This window comes from Triticum aestivum, chromosome 3B, assembly GCF_018294505.1.
Source record: "Triticum aestivum cultivar Chinese Spring chromosome 3B, IWGSC CS RefSeq v2.1, whole genome shotgun sequence".
NCBI classification, from domain to species: Eukaryota; Viridiplantae; Streptophyta; class Magnoliopsida; order Poales; family Poaceae; genus Triticum; species Triticum aestivum.
This window is the reverse complement of record NC_057801.1, coordinates 21,498,133-21,512,153: the sequence shown is the minus strand read 5'-3', so window position 1 is coordinate 21,512,153 and position 14,021 is coordinate 21,498,133. Positions and strand designations below refer to the sequence as shown.

Sequence of the window (14,021 nt, the reverse complement as noted above, 5' to 3'; positions counted from 1 at the left end):
CTGCGTGGGAGGCGGGGAATCCGGTGCAGGAGGAGAGTTTGTGGCGGGCGGTGTGGGCACAGTATATGGAAACTGTGTCTCGTCAAATATGACGTGCCGAGAAATAAAAACCCTGCGGGAAGAGAGATCTAGGCAACGGTACCCTTTGTGTTCAAGGGGATATCCGAGAAAAACACAGCGTACAGAACGTGGAGATAATTTGTGTGGGGCGGTAGCGTAGGTATTTGGAAAGCAAAGACAACCAAAGGCGCGAAGGTGGTCATAGGAGGGGTGAGCACCGTGGAGAAGATAGTAGGGTGTGTTAAAATTAATCGGGCTAGATGGACGCCGGTTGAGGAGATACGTGGCGGTGTGAAGTGCTTCGACCCAAAAGGGAGGTGGGAAGTTGGCTTGGATGAGTAGGGTGCGCACAATATCATTGGTAGATCGAATGAGGCGTTCGGCTTTGCCGTTTTGGGGCGAGGTGTGTGGGCATGAGAGGCGAAAAGTGATACCATTATCGGAGAAGAAAGTGCGAAGAGATGTGTTGATGAATTCACCACCATTGTCACATTGTAAGCATTTAATGAGAACATGAAATTGCGTGAGTACATATTGGAAGAAGCGTTGTAGGGTGGGGGAGGTGTCGGATTTGGAGCGCAACGGAAAAGACCATGAATAATGTGAGAAATCATCCAAGATAATAAGGTAATATTGAAAACCAGAAAAACTAGCAACCGGTGAAGTCCACAAATCACAGTGAATTATTTGAAAGGGGCCGGTGGTACATGTTCTAGAGGAAGGGAAAGGGAGACGGGGTTGCCGACCAAGCTGGCAAGATGAGCATACAGGGGCCGGTTTATTACAAAGTTGAATAAAATCACGAGAAAGACGTGAGAGAGTAGCGTGGCCGGGGTGACCAAGCCGTTTGTGCCAGGTATCGCCGTCGACCGCAACGGAGAGAGCCATCGTGGTGTGCTCCGAATCACCATGGAAGGGGTAGAGTGGACCTGGGCTATTGGAGCGCATGAGAACCGTCCTGCTGGCGAGATCCTTCACATCAAAGCCGAAAGGGTCAAATTCGACGGAACACCAATTTTCAGTAGTAAATTTATGAACCCCAATAAGGTTGGTGATGATGGATGGTGATACAAGAACATCATTAAGGGTAAAGTCTGTGGGTGAGAGAGTAGTGGATCCAGATGCAACAATAGGGAGCTGATGGCCATTACCAACGGTGATGCTAGAAGAATTAAGCCGTGAAGGAGAGTGACAGATGGAGAGGTTACCTTGCTGACCTGTGACGTGTGAAGAGGCGCCTGAATCCATTATCCAGTCGGTGGCGCTGTTGGGGTGTTGGGTCGCGACGTTGCTGTAGGCCTGGTGAAACAAGGCCTGCTGATCCCAGCTAGAGGGCCCCGGCAGCAGTGTTGGAGCAGCAGGAAAGGGCGCCGGCGTGGGGTAGTTTGCCGATCCAGGAGTCGCATACGGGGCAGCAGCAAAGGGCCCGAGCGTGGTGTAGGACCCCGATCCAGGGGCAGGTGCAGCAGCAGGGAAGGGCGTCGGGCCGGAGTACATAACCGGATACGCCTGCGTGGGAGCGGCGGTACGAGGGCCGAGCACACCAGCGGCGTTCGGTGGCACCCACGCCGGGCGAGGTAGAGCCGCCCCGTGAAAGGTGCGGTCATGTTCCATCTCACGGGCGAGCCGATGCTACCGCCGAAACCACTGGAAGCACTATCAGGGGATCTCAGGAGACTGCACGACCATGTGCTTTCGACTGAGAAAAGCCTACTAGCCTCAAAGGATCCAGGATATCCGACATACGCGGCTCGTGTGTGCCTGAGGGGAAGTGCTACGTCGAGACACAGCCCGCGGAGGTGTTCTTCCTGCGGTTTGACCATATCTTTGAGATGTTTCTAACAAGGCGGCTCGATTTTACAATCGTCCGCCTTTTTGCGCTACATATGAGCTCCGTCATGAAGAGCGAAGAAGTCTCGCAAATCTGTGTGGCGGATCCGTACTACATGCACGAGTCTTTCTTGAGTCTCGGCGACTTTGAGCGTGAAACTGCTAGGGAGTACCTCCAAAACTTCATGGTACAGAATAAGGACCGGGAAATTGTCCTCGTGCCTTATCATCCAAAGTAAGTCAGTTCCGGACAACCCTTTCATACATTTCAATCATTCCTTCTCTCTCATATGGGGAATAATTTGAGGTGTCTTTTCCCCGCAGCAACGAGCGCGCCGTCCTTATCGTTCTTTACCCACAAGTCTCCCACGCCGTGTATTTTGACCCTTCCAGAGACTAGGAGATAAAAGACTACACCCACATAATGAATATTCTAGATGATGCTCTCCAAGGCTTCAGCTTTAGAGGTGGCCACGTGCAGATCAGGAAACAAAGGAACAAGAAGATGGGTTTCGCGCATAAAACTAACTTCTCCTCCATCCATGTACCAAAACAAAGCAAGAAGGATGGATACTACATCGTCCATCTCATGATTCAGTTCAACACGAATCACCAAAAGCTTCGCATGAGAAGCAGAAATGACGATCATATCCACAAGTGGCTAGAATCTCATGGAGAAGCGGATTATAAACTTAGAGGTGACTTCTTTCGCATCCAAAGTGACATTGCGACGATTATCATGAAAGAAGTCGTCGATGAGAAGGGGATGTTCCACCACGGCCCTATATTGCGAGATGACGTCCGAACTCGCATAGGCATGCAACGTCTAGACCTCACGCCGTTCAAGAAGCTAGGGTTCATCCTCGATGATATGGAAGGATGGAACTTCTAGTGATTTATGATGCCGATGATGATGATATGTGTCGGTTGAACTTGTATACTTTTTGTAGCGATGAAACTTTGTGATGTCCATGGTCCCTGCCGAACTTGCGTAAGCTACTTTGTTAGTTTGCGTACGATGACCTACCTCTAGTTAATTAATTTGCGTATTGTATGTTGCATCTAGTTGCTAACCCTTTCTTTTTCGGTGTTGCTCTAGTATATTTTGTTGCATATATATGATTGTACATCCTCTTCATGAACATGCATCTCTAACAGGTACCTAGTTTCTTGATAGCGAGCTGGAATTGCTATGTCGTGTACAAATGGAAGGTTCCGGGGGTGTACAACGAGTGGCATGAGTGACAGGCGCAAGTGAATGGGTTCACGGGCGCCAGCCATAAAGGCTTCAAAAGCAGACAAGAAGGAGAAGCTAGTTATTTGAGGTTCACGCTAGCGCGAGAGAGGACTCGTAACCGCCACCTCATGTACTGCGTAGTTTCGCTCTCACTCATAGTGATAGCTCTTCTTGCGTATACCTTTGTTTAGATGGATGACATTGTTGTAGTTGCAAGTATTCGAGACTTGCATGTATCGCTATTTTCGAGATGATGACAAGATACCACTTTGTGTTGGATGATCATTATGATGAGACTATTTGTATGTATATGCTACGATTACATTTGTGGTCTCGCAGGCATTTGTATGTGTATCATGATGACATTTCTATGTGCTAAAGATTCTTCTATAAAGCCTGTTCAAATACAAAACAAATATGCCGAAAAAAAAACTACTTAAATTAGCAGTAGCGAGTGTATAAAAGTTAGCAGCAGCGCCGCGATAGCAGTAGCGCGTCCAGGGAAAGCGAGCTAGAGCTACTAGCAGTAGCGAGCTTACGCTAACCGCGCTGCTGCTACACTTGTGTAGCAGTAGCGCCGGTGAGCCCGCGCTACTGCTATGTGTTAGCTGTAGCGCCTTATTAGTACCGCCGCTACCCGCGCTACTGATACACATTAAAGTCGCGCTGCTGCTAGCCTTTTCCCTAGTAGTGGTAGTACTCATGTATGGTTGCGCCCGGTATATATTTGGTAATGTGTTGGGTGTAATGGAGATATTTTCTTACCCGTGAGCTATGCATCTAACAAAAAGGGCCATCTATAGGTGCCGGTCAACCGACCCAAAGTTGCAGCCGGTCCGGTTTCCACCATATGATAAAACTTCCTGTAACCATCTGATTTGAGTAGTGCTTCGTCCCCATCACTTGCAACGAAAAAAAAAGAAAAAACATGCGACGATCTCTCCACGCAAGAAGAGAGGCGTGTTTAATGAGCATGTCAGGTCATCCTCCTCCCGACCACCACCCTCACTGCATCACAGAGCTCGCCGTCGTCACCATCGTCGTTGTCATTGAAGCACCACCCCATGGTTGGTCGCAGACAACTCCCATTGTGTTGGCCCATAGGTGGAGATCAGAAGCTTGTCTCCTTCCTTGAGACCATGGCGAGATGCGAAATCGCACCAGCCATACTCAAACACCATCAGCCCTTTGTTGTCCTCCTTCGGCTTTATTCTGTTAAGTGCAGGAAGTTATCTGTGCCAACTGAATGTGTCAGGTCTAAAGATTGTGTCCGTTGAATGTACCAGGTGCAAGTATGATTGTGTCGGGTGAATGTACCAGTCCAAGTATGGTTGCGTTGGCTGAATTATTAGGTCCAAGTACTCATGTATTAGCTTGTAGTTTACAGTCGATCTACATTTTATCTAATTTTGCTTGGTAGGAATCTTTTTTGGGTGTTGTATGCTTGTTCCGGCTGAATGTAGCAGGTCCAAGCAACCTGGTACAATCAATGCACAGTAATTGGACTTGGTACATTTAGCCAATAGTCTTGTACCTGGTACATTATGTGCACAACTACTTGTACCTCGTACATTCAGGCATACTTGTACTGGTACATTCACGAGCTTCTCACATCCGTCCGTGTCGAGTACAGGCAACTCTCGTTGTGCATGCCCATATGTCGTGAACACAAGCTTGTCTTCTCCCTTGAGATCAGGACGAGCGCCCAACTTGTAATTGTGCCATGAGATGGATGCTCTTGCAGCGGTATAAAGGGTATCATCGTAGTCGTCAGAGCTGTTATTCATCAAGCCTGCGATAGCCATGTAAGCCTCTGGCACCCTGGCCGCTCCTCCTCCCGCCCCATGCTTAAGGCCCGTGCTCAAAAGCGCACCTCAAGGACCCCCGTACATCCCTTAATACAACTTTATCTGCATCTGTTTTCTCTCTTGCCGGCGCCGCCATTCGAACACCGCCCCGCCCATACTTGCACTCCATGACTCTGTCACCTACATCGATACACCTGGGATCCACGACACTTCTCCTCCTCCGCTGGACCAGACCACTTCTTCATCCACCGCAAAGGTACCATTCACCCATACGGTAATCACCATGCCCAACAAGTGTTAGTTGGATTGCTCGTGCTAAATTTTCCAGTCTCTTCGTCTATGAAACAATGGATTCAAATATGGGGTAAATATACAAACACTATGGTAAGTCGTCTGACAACTCTTCCGTCGAGGAGGGCTACTCGGATGAGATGCACAATGTTGGGCAATAATATTGTTTGTTACTCGTAACTTTTACCTGGTACATTAACTCATCACAAACATACATATACATGGTACAATCAACGCACACTAATTGGACTTGGTACATTTGGCCACCATAAGGATATTCTTGTACCTGGTACACTAAGTGGATAATCGTATACTTGTACCTAGTACATTCCTATTCCTACATACTACTAATTAAGTGGACAGCCATATACTTGTACTTGATACATTTATGTATACTTGTACCTGGCACATTAAGTGGCCAACCGTATACTTATATACTGTCCGGCCGTGTCTCTGCGTGGTTCATGTGACCCTGGCCTGGCTATCATTGAAACCAGGGGGGCCCGCTTGCCCACCCATCCACTCTCTCCCTCTCCCTTTTTCCCTCTCTTCCCCACCAACCCACCGAAGCATGCTGCTGGAGTGCGCGCCCGGGCACCGTCTCTTTGGCCGCCGCCATCACCCAGTGCCGGTTCTCCATGCCGACGGTCACCTCCAGGCGCGGGAGCTTGAAGGCGAGCGCCAGGCTGCAGCACCGGCGCTAGGATGCGGACGGTGCGTGGCTGCGGGCGCGATAGTCACGGCGCGGGGCGGGCCGGCGCTGTAGGCGGGGCGCGGCATGGGGCCGGCCAGCGTTGTGGGCGGGGCGTGGTGGCGGGCGGCGCGGGCGGGCCGGTATGGTGGGCGCGCGCGACAAGCGGCGACGACTGCTGCTGCAGCTGCGGGCGGGCGCGGCGAGCGCATGCGGGCGCCGCGATGGCTGCTGCTAGAGCTGCGGGCTGGCGCGGCAAGCGAGCACGAGCTGTCACGGCAGGCTGGAGTAGGGCGCGGGCGTGCGGCCACGACGAGCAAGGGCGAGCGGCCACGGCGGGCTGGAGCAGGGCGCGGGTGCGCGGCCATGGCGGACTGGAGCAAGGCGCGGGCGCGCGGCCACGTCGAGCAAGGGCGAGCGGCCACAACGAGCGCGCGGTGGAAGGATCGGTTCCCTCTTTTCTCTAATTTAGCACTACCTCCACAATATGAGAAGCAATGCCAAAAGCTACTTTATCATTTGGCACTAGCAATTTGGCATACATTGTGGATGCCCTTAAGTATATGAACTTGATGGTCACAAGAATGCATTTTTGAGACCTGTTAATGGTTTAGTGGAACACAGCAAAAGAGAGTAGATCGATCATCACTTTTAAATATGATTTGCTTCAAGCAACTGTTCTAGTGTGCAACGGCTATCAGGCACGTGACTAGTATATCAACAAAATTGTCAAATCCTTACGACGTGATTATTGTTTGGAGCGCCACGTATCATGCATGCATGCGTGGCTATGGTGCATCACTAGTGAAAAGAATCTTAGCTAGCTACGGGTTATACGCTGGATATGATAATACAACTTTACCGGACAACAAACTTTGACTGAAAAGAGCGTGGGCGGCAGACCTGCCTGGAATCTTACTCTGTTACTCAGGCAGCAATATTTTTTAATTTGCAGCAGGACACTCGTAGGAGGACAGGAGATGAACGGCGAACAGTGAACGCACAATACAACTACTGCTAGGATTGGGTAGAGGTAGCCGGGTGGGTTGCATTTTGTGCCAGGCACATATTCGTTGATGGTACCGACCACACTGTAATGAGAGGTGTATGCTATATGTGTGTAAAATTTCTTTGAAAATGCGTTTATGATGTGAGCTGTAAAAAAAGAAATCAGTTATTTTATAGTGAATTTTGCATGTTATAGAAATACATAAAAAATGCATGTAGATAGCATAAACATGAATTTTGCCATAAAATTTAAAAGACAAGTATTATACATCGATCTATAGGTATGTGTGTATTTCATTAAAAAAATTGAAACCAAAAAATAAGAAAATTATATTTATACTACTGTTCCATTGGTAGTCAACGGGTAGCACATGCGGCGTGGAGCAAAACGGGTCCACTTAACAGTTGGCAGGTGCTAGTTGTTTGAGTAGCTAAATTCTGTACACAGCATTGTAGGAGTAGCCTGAATACACCGCATGCACCGCCTACGTCGTGTTGTTCTTTCACCCCGATGGCCCACCTAGCCTCCTGCTAGGGCTCCACCACTGTCCTACGCGTGACCTACTGGCATGCCTATACTGACTGCTACAGTCTAGTGCTGGCCCTATTTGTCTCTGCAAATTGCCTGCTTTTTTAACATGACACCGCAAGTGACCTGCTGTTGACTAGTCCATAGCACGAATCTTGAAATTACACAACGCACGGGATAAGGGGGTGTCGGGGCACCCGGGTTCCATCACACCTTTTCGTTCACCCATGGCTCCGAGATAGATTAGCATGTTTCCTGGTGATTAATTGTGCTCCTTACTTTTATGTATGCATCAGGTACATCCTATGCTCTTCCCTCCATAATTTGTTTTTTTTTTCGGCCCAGTATATTTGGCAAATATGCAGAATATCTTCGGGATGAAACAAATCATGCACTAGAAAGTGTTTGCCAAGCTGTCACCGGAAGCTTAATACTAAACGAGAAACTCCAGGCTTGCTTCCACTTCAACAACATATTTAGAGACGACAACCATGTCAGATCTAAATAAGCAGCTTCCACAACATATTTAGAGAAGACGTCCAGGTCAGATCGAAGTATGCAGCTTCCATAAAAGATTTCTAAATATATTAGTTATGTGAGGAGCAACAAATGAGCCACATTAATTGTCAGTTTCCTACCAATGATTAATCAGAATCAGCTATTTTGTGAAGTAATCAAAAACTGTTTCAGTCCCGTACACCTAGCATATTCCAGCAACAAAACCAGGGAAAATACTTGCAGGTGTACATAGCTTGCTCATGTAGTTTGGTTGGATTCCATTGCTGGCCTTTTTACAATGGATTTAGGGCATGTAGGTGTATTTGGAATAAAAAAATTGGTACCATAATGTATGCGTTCAATTCATATATCTCTTTTCGATGTGCTAACAATCTGCTTTTTGATAATTTTTCCAAGAGACGTCACTGAACTCAAACGCATGTCTGCTGAAATAAAGCGACAGCTCTTCAAAACATGGTACATGTGGAAATACAACAAATAGAAGGGATTACTTATTGACACATATTTGTATCAATGACAACCATAATTTTTGAAAAATATGCATGTATTAAGCTAAAGAGAAAAAATATATGTCTTGTTTGTTGGATTACCCATTAACATGATGTATTGCGAGTTACTTTTCACCATCAGTGCTGTTGCTTTCTTCACCTGTACAGTTTGGGTATATACGTAGTCACTTCTTTGCTATGCTTCAACATGTATTTCACAGCTTTGAACATGTGTATCCGATAATTTGATGCTATGAATAAACTCCATTTGTGATGCCTCAGTTACAATTAGTACTTTTTGTTTAGTTTATTAAGTTTCATAACCCCATACTTTATTTATCAAAGTTAATCGATTGAGAGTTGCACGTCTATATATGTCATAATTATTTCTTTGCTGCTCATTCTCCATCAACCTGCTATGAAGAAAGTGTCCCGATACTGATATTTTTTTCTTCAAGTGTTGTTACATAGCCCTCTCAAGTTTCAAAACTAGCTAACTGAGAATTTTTGTAGACAATCCAAGATTATATAGAAGTGATGCGTAAATATGTGTGTTGTTTGTACCCTAATATCATTCTCTTGAACTATCACCCTCCCCTCCCCCCCCCCCCACACACCTCATGCTATCGTGTGCAAAAAGGAATATTCCGTAGGAGCATCTACATTTTACCTTGAAAATATATGGTTGGATTTTATGAAAATAATAATTTCACGTTGTAGATTCTTATAATTCTATTGCCCAAGTTGACGGGCGTGGCAACGCGCGCCATCAACGATCTAGTGTCCATTATCACCCAGTCCTAAACCCGACACATGCAAATACTCCCTTCGTTTCTAAATACATACTTCTTTTTAGTGATTTAATTACGGACTACATACGGAGCAAAATGAGTGAATCTACACTCTAAAATACATCTATATACATACGTTTGTAGTCCCTATTGAAATATCTAAAAATGCTTATATTGAAATCACCGGCATATGAGATCATTTGGCCTAGTAAAATAAAATAAGAGAAGGCTTTCAGGGCAAAGTATCGTCGCCCCGAGGCGGAACCTGGATAGGAGAAATTTTGCTCTTCAGTAGAGCAATTCCACTAGGGATACTCCCCTCCGGGAGGGGAAAATTAAAGCTATCGTCATCAACAAGACTCCTCTCATCATGGGAGGACTCATCTCCATCAACATCTTCATCAATATCATCTCATCTCCAAACGATAGTTCATTTCTTGTATTCAATCTTTGCCCAGAACCTCAGATTAATATTTGTGGGTTGCTACTAGTGTTCATTACATCTTATAGTTGATGCTAGTTAGTTTGTTTGGTGGAAGATCATATGTTCAGATTTTTAATCATATATTTATCTCATCTGATCATGAAGATGAATATGATTTGTGTGTAGTTTTGTTTGTTCCTGAGGACATGGGAGAAGTCTTGTTACAAGTAATCATGTGAAGTTGATCTTCGTTTAATATTTTGATGACATGTTTTGTTGTTCTTCCTCTAGTGGTGTCGTGTGATTGTTGACTACATGACACATTACCATGTTTGGGCCTAGGGGGAGGCATTGTGGGATTAGTAAGAGGCTGATTTGGATCCATATGTTTCATGCTATGTTTAGATTTATCATAATTCTTCTTTCGTAATTATGGATGCACTAGTGGAAAAGTGTTAGCCATAACTTTCGTTGGTGGCGCACCATTTTCAACCAACACCAGCTCTCCTTTTTTTCAAATAGTGGTAACGTCTGTTTATTTGGTATGACATTATTACGGACATAGTGGTCGTGTAGGAAAAGAATTAGACACCACATGTATATGGGGCCCACACTTTGTAGCAGGCGTAATATAGTGTTGGCGTGGTATACATGGAACGCCAGCACTATTATGTTCAGTTATGGCTTGTCATGGGTTGCCACGACAGCACTACATCACGTGGCATCTAATATTTGGAATTACTTTTATTTCTAATTATTTGGAATTACTTTTAAATATATAGTTTGAGATTTCAAATTAATTTTGGAATTACTTTTATATTATTTGAAATGGAAATACTAATATTTCAATTATTTTTACTAATTTAAGAATATTGTTTTGACTTTTATTGAAGTACTATTATTATTTCGTATTACTTTTATTAAGTTTTATTAAATTAAGAATATTATATTTCTTTTATTTTGGTTGTTTTTACTAACTGGAAAATATTGTTTTAACTTTTATTAAAGTACTATTATTATTTTGTATTTTTTATTAAGTTAAGAATATTTTTTTATTAAATTATTAATATTGTATTGTTTTTAGTAAAGTAAAAAAAATATTGGTTTTTGCCAAGTTTACTTTTTTTGTTTATTGGGCCAAGCCATAAATATTTAGGAGGCAGTGGGGGTCAAAACGAAGGACAAGGGTCCCTCGCCTCACCCTAGCATGCTCTCTCTACCGTCGCTCCCTCTCTCTCTGCCCTTGCTCTCTCGTTCCCCTTTCTCTCGCCGCTCGTTGCCCTCAAATTCCGGCGAGTTCCGGTCGTTAGGAAACATGTAAATCTCCCTCTCTCTATGCCCTACTCTAGAACCATTTGATTTTATTTGGTTTGATTTTGTTTGACTTGATTTTGTTAGATTTGCATCGCTAGGGTTTTGGCGATGATGGCGACGGACTGCTAGGAATCATCCCCTCCACAACATTGAATACAAAGCATTGGTGAGTTCATCCCCTCCACGGCATTGGCTACAAATCATCAGTGACTAGGGTTTCAGTTTGGCAGAGCAAGATAATTTGACTAGGTAGGGAAAATTAGGAGTTTGTTAGACTGCAATGTGAAATGAGTAGGCCAAACGAATAGAAGCTACAATGTGAAGTGAGTAGGCCAAATTAGGAGTTTGGTAGTGCAAGATAGTTTGAATAGATGGATAATTTGGATGTGTCGAAACTGCCATATGTGTTGGATAATTTGTGTTTGCTCTAGGCATTTTGATACACATGTTGAAGCAGTGCCAAATCAGTGCCACAAGTGTCAACATGGCATGCCATGCTTAATTAAGTAGCTAGGCTTCCACTCTTGTGTGTCACAAGTGTTTGGTTGCCATCCACACTTGTGTGCCACGAGTGTGGCATGCCACTGTTTTGTGGTGTCCAAATTGGTCGTCACACTTGTGGCAAAAGTTGGCTAGAAGTTGAGTGTATGACAACTGGGGTATGTGACTAAAAAGTGTGGCATGCTAGTTCATTATTTCAATGGATGCTAGCTCAATTGTATGTGGTATATGTAGAAATTGCCATGTGTTGGATAATTAGGAGTGCATATGTTGAACTACTTTATCTAACAAATTATTTATTTGTCTAACAAATTAAAGTGCATCGGGTCATAGCCGATTCTGTAGGCAACAACGAGGAGGTGTACAATGTGAACATGCTCAACAAAGATTTCTTAGAGAGTCATCACTATAGCATCAACAACCTACAACAGGTGAATGCCTCGCTAAAGGCAGAGATTAGAGAGTTGCACAATGAGAGTGTTCAACTTGTTAAGAAGACTAATAAGCTGATGGCAGAGAGGGATAAGCTGATCAAGGAGAGCGATGGGCTGAAGTAGGAGAGAAAACTCCTCAGGACAGAGAGCAATGAGCTCAAGGTGGACATAGCTCATTTTAAAAAAGATGAAGAGAGCAATAGAAAGAAGCTTCACCAGCTGAGTGTAATCCTTGATGAAGAGTAGTTCTTTAACTAGCTAGTTCATCTTGAGTCGATGAGTAACTTTTGTGAAGTTTAATTAACTTGTTAAGTTGATGAGTATCTTGCGTTAATTAGTACCTATTGAGTAACTAGCTAGTACCTTTTTGTGAAGTACAATTATTTAGTTTATGAGGTAAAACAATTTTTTATTACCAAAAAATCAATTTGCCGGCGTTGGCCAACAAGGAACGATAGTGTTAAGACAAGTTTACTGCTGGTGTTGGCCACGTGGCACGCAACTCACGTAGAATACTGCCGACGTGGGCTCCAATGCCACCACTACATTTTAGCAATTGCGCCATATTGATGGCGTCGTGCGTCCACGCCAACAAGATCGTTTTTGCCACGTCATACCTAGGCTTTTCTACACTAGTGATGCTTATGAGAGAGGGTAATCATAAGTGGGTTATTTTTCAAATAAAAACAACACCCTAGCACTAGTTCACCCACATAAAAATTTATCAAAATAATGAACGTGAATCAATGACTTATGATGAACATGACTAGACGAAATTTTCATGTATCCTCGATAACGATTTTCTTATTATAAGAAGTATTTATGGCTTGTCCTTTGGAACATAAGGATTAGACCATCTTGTTGTACCTTGTTACTTGCTACGAATTATCTTGCTACCAAACTATCTGTTACTACTGATATACAATGGAGAAAACTCGGTGAAAAAAGAAAACAAAAATATAGAAAACAGTGTAAAATCCAGCTCTTTTCCTTCTAGTAAGTTGTGTCCAAGTTATTTAACATGAACTTGAAGTTTGCTCTGTGGCTATCAACACGACGAACCACCTAGGAGATTTGAGGATTGACCCCCCTCGCTCTCCCTTTTTAACTGAATTTTTCTTAAAAGAATCTCTATTGGGCTGGCCCAATTACTCCAGACGCTTCGCTGGATGTGGGATATAGCTCCCGAGGCTAGTTCTTGGATAAACGAATTTAGGCAAATCCTATTTGACGCCCGCAGGCGTCAAAAGGAGCAGCCTTCGCTGAAGCAAGTCGCCACTTGGGCCGGCCCAGGTACGGATTTCGTTCGCTGCTGTTTCCCCTGTTTCTTGCGGGGTATTTTTCGTTTTTCTTCTATGGTTTTTTGCTTCCAGTTTTTTCATGGTTTTGGCCGGTTTTCAGTTGTTTTGTTCCGTTTTTTATTTTTCTGTTTTGATTCCTTTTTGTCCTTTCATTTTCTTTCATTTACATTTCCTTTTTTATTTCATGTTTCTGTTCTTCTTTTCATTATGGTGTATTTGTATAAAGAGTTCACCGTGTGTTACAAAAATCTTCAATGTATTAAGAAAATGCTCATCGTATATTATGACATAGTTCACCTTGCACTGTAAAATTGTTCATTGTGTATTACAAAAATGTTCATTGTATATTATTAAACGTATATTAGAAAATGTTCATTATGTATTACAAAAATGTTCATTATGTATTATTAAATTGTTCAACGTATATTAGAAAATGTTCATTGTGTATTACAAAAATGGTCATTGTATATTATGAAATTGTTCAACATATAATTAGAAAATGTTCATTGTGTATTTAAGTTTTGTTCATCATATATTTAAAAATTGTTTAGCGTATAACCATCAAATGTCCATTTTAGTATTTTAAATTTGTTCAGTATTTTTTTACAAAAAGGTTCACTGTATTTTAAAATTTCTTCAACGTATTTATAAAAATGTTGAACGTTTTTTTTAAGGATTTGCCCCTGTACATTCTACTTTAAGATTGGCGCTGCATGTAAAATTGTCGTGTTAGCTAGCTCGGCTGGTTAGCCTCACTTGATTCGAGCATGAAGTCGTCGGTTCGATCCCACACAT

At 43.6% G+C, this 14,021-nt stretch overlaps 1 protein-coding gene across 2 annotated transcripts; it reads right to left on the bottom strand.

Annotated features, from left to right (window-relative positions):
- Positions 1–832: 832 nt before the first annotated feature.
- LOC123064433 (uncharacterized) lies at positions 833–1,580 on the bottom strand. 2 transcript variants are annotated; one of them, XM_044487917.1, is made up of 2 exons: positions 1,269–1,580; positions 833–1,032 (listed from the first exon to the last, which is right to left on the bottom strand). In XM_044487917.1, the coding sequence occupies exons 1-2, from the start codon at positions 1,555–1,557 to the stop codon at positions 995–997; spliced, it is 327 nt and encodes a 108-aa protein (XP_044343852.1). In that variant the 5' UTR covers positions 1,558–1,580; the 3' UTR covers positions 833–994. The 2 variants fall into 2 exon arrangements, with proteins under 2 accessions (XP_044343852.1, XP_044343853.1); XM_044487918.1 differs by having other exon boundaries at positions 1,278–1,580.
- Between the last annotated feature and the right edge of the window lie 12,441 nt (positions 1,581–14,021).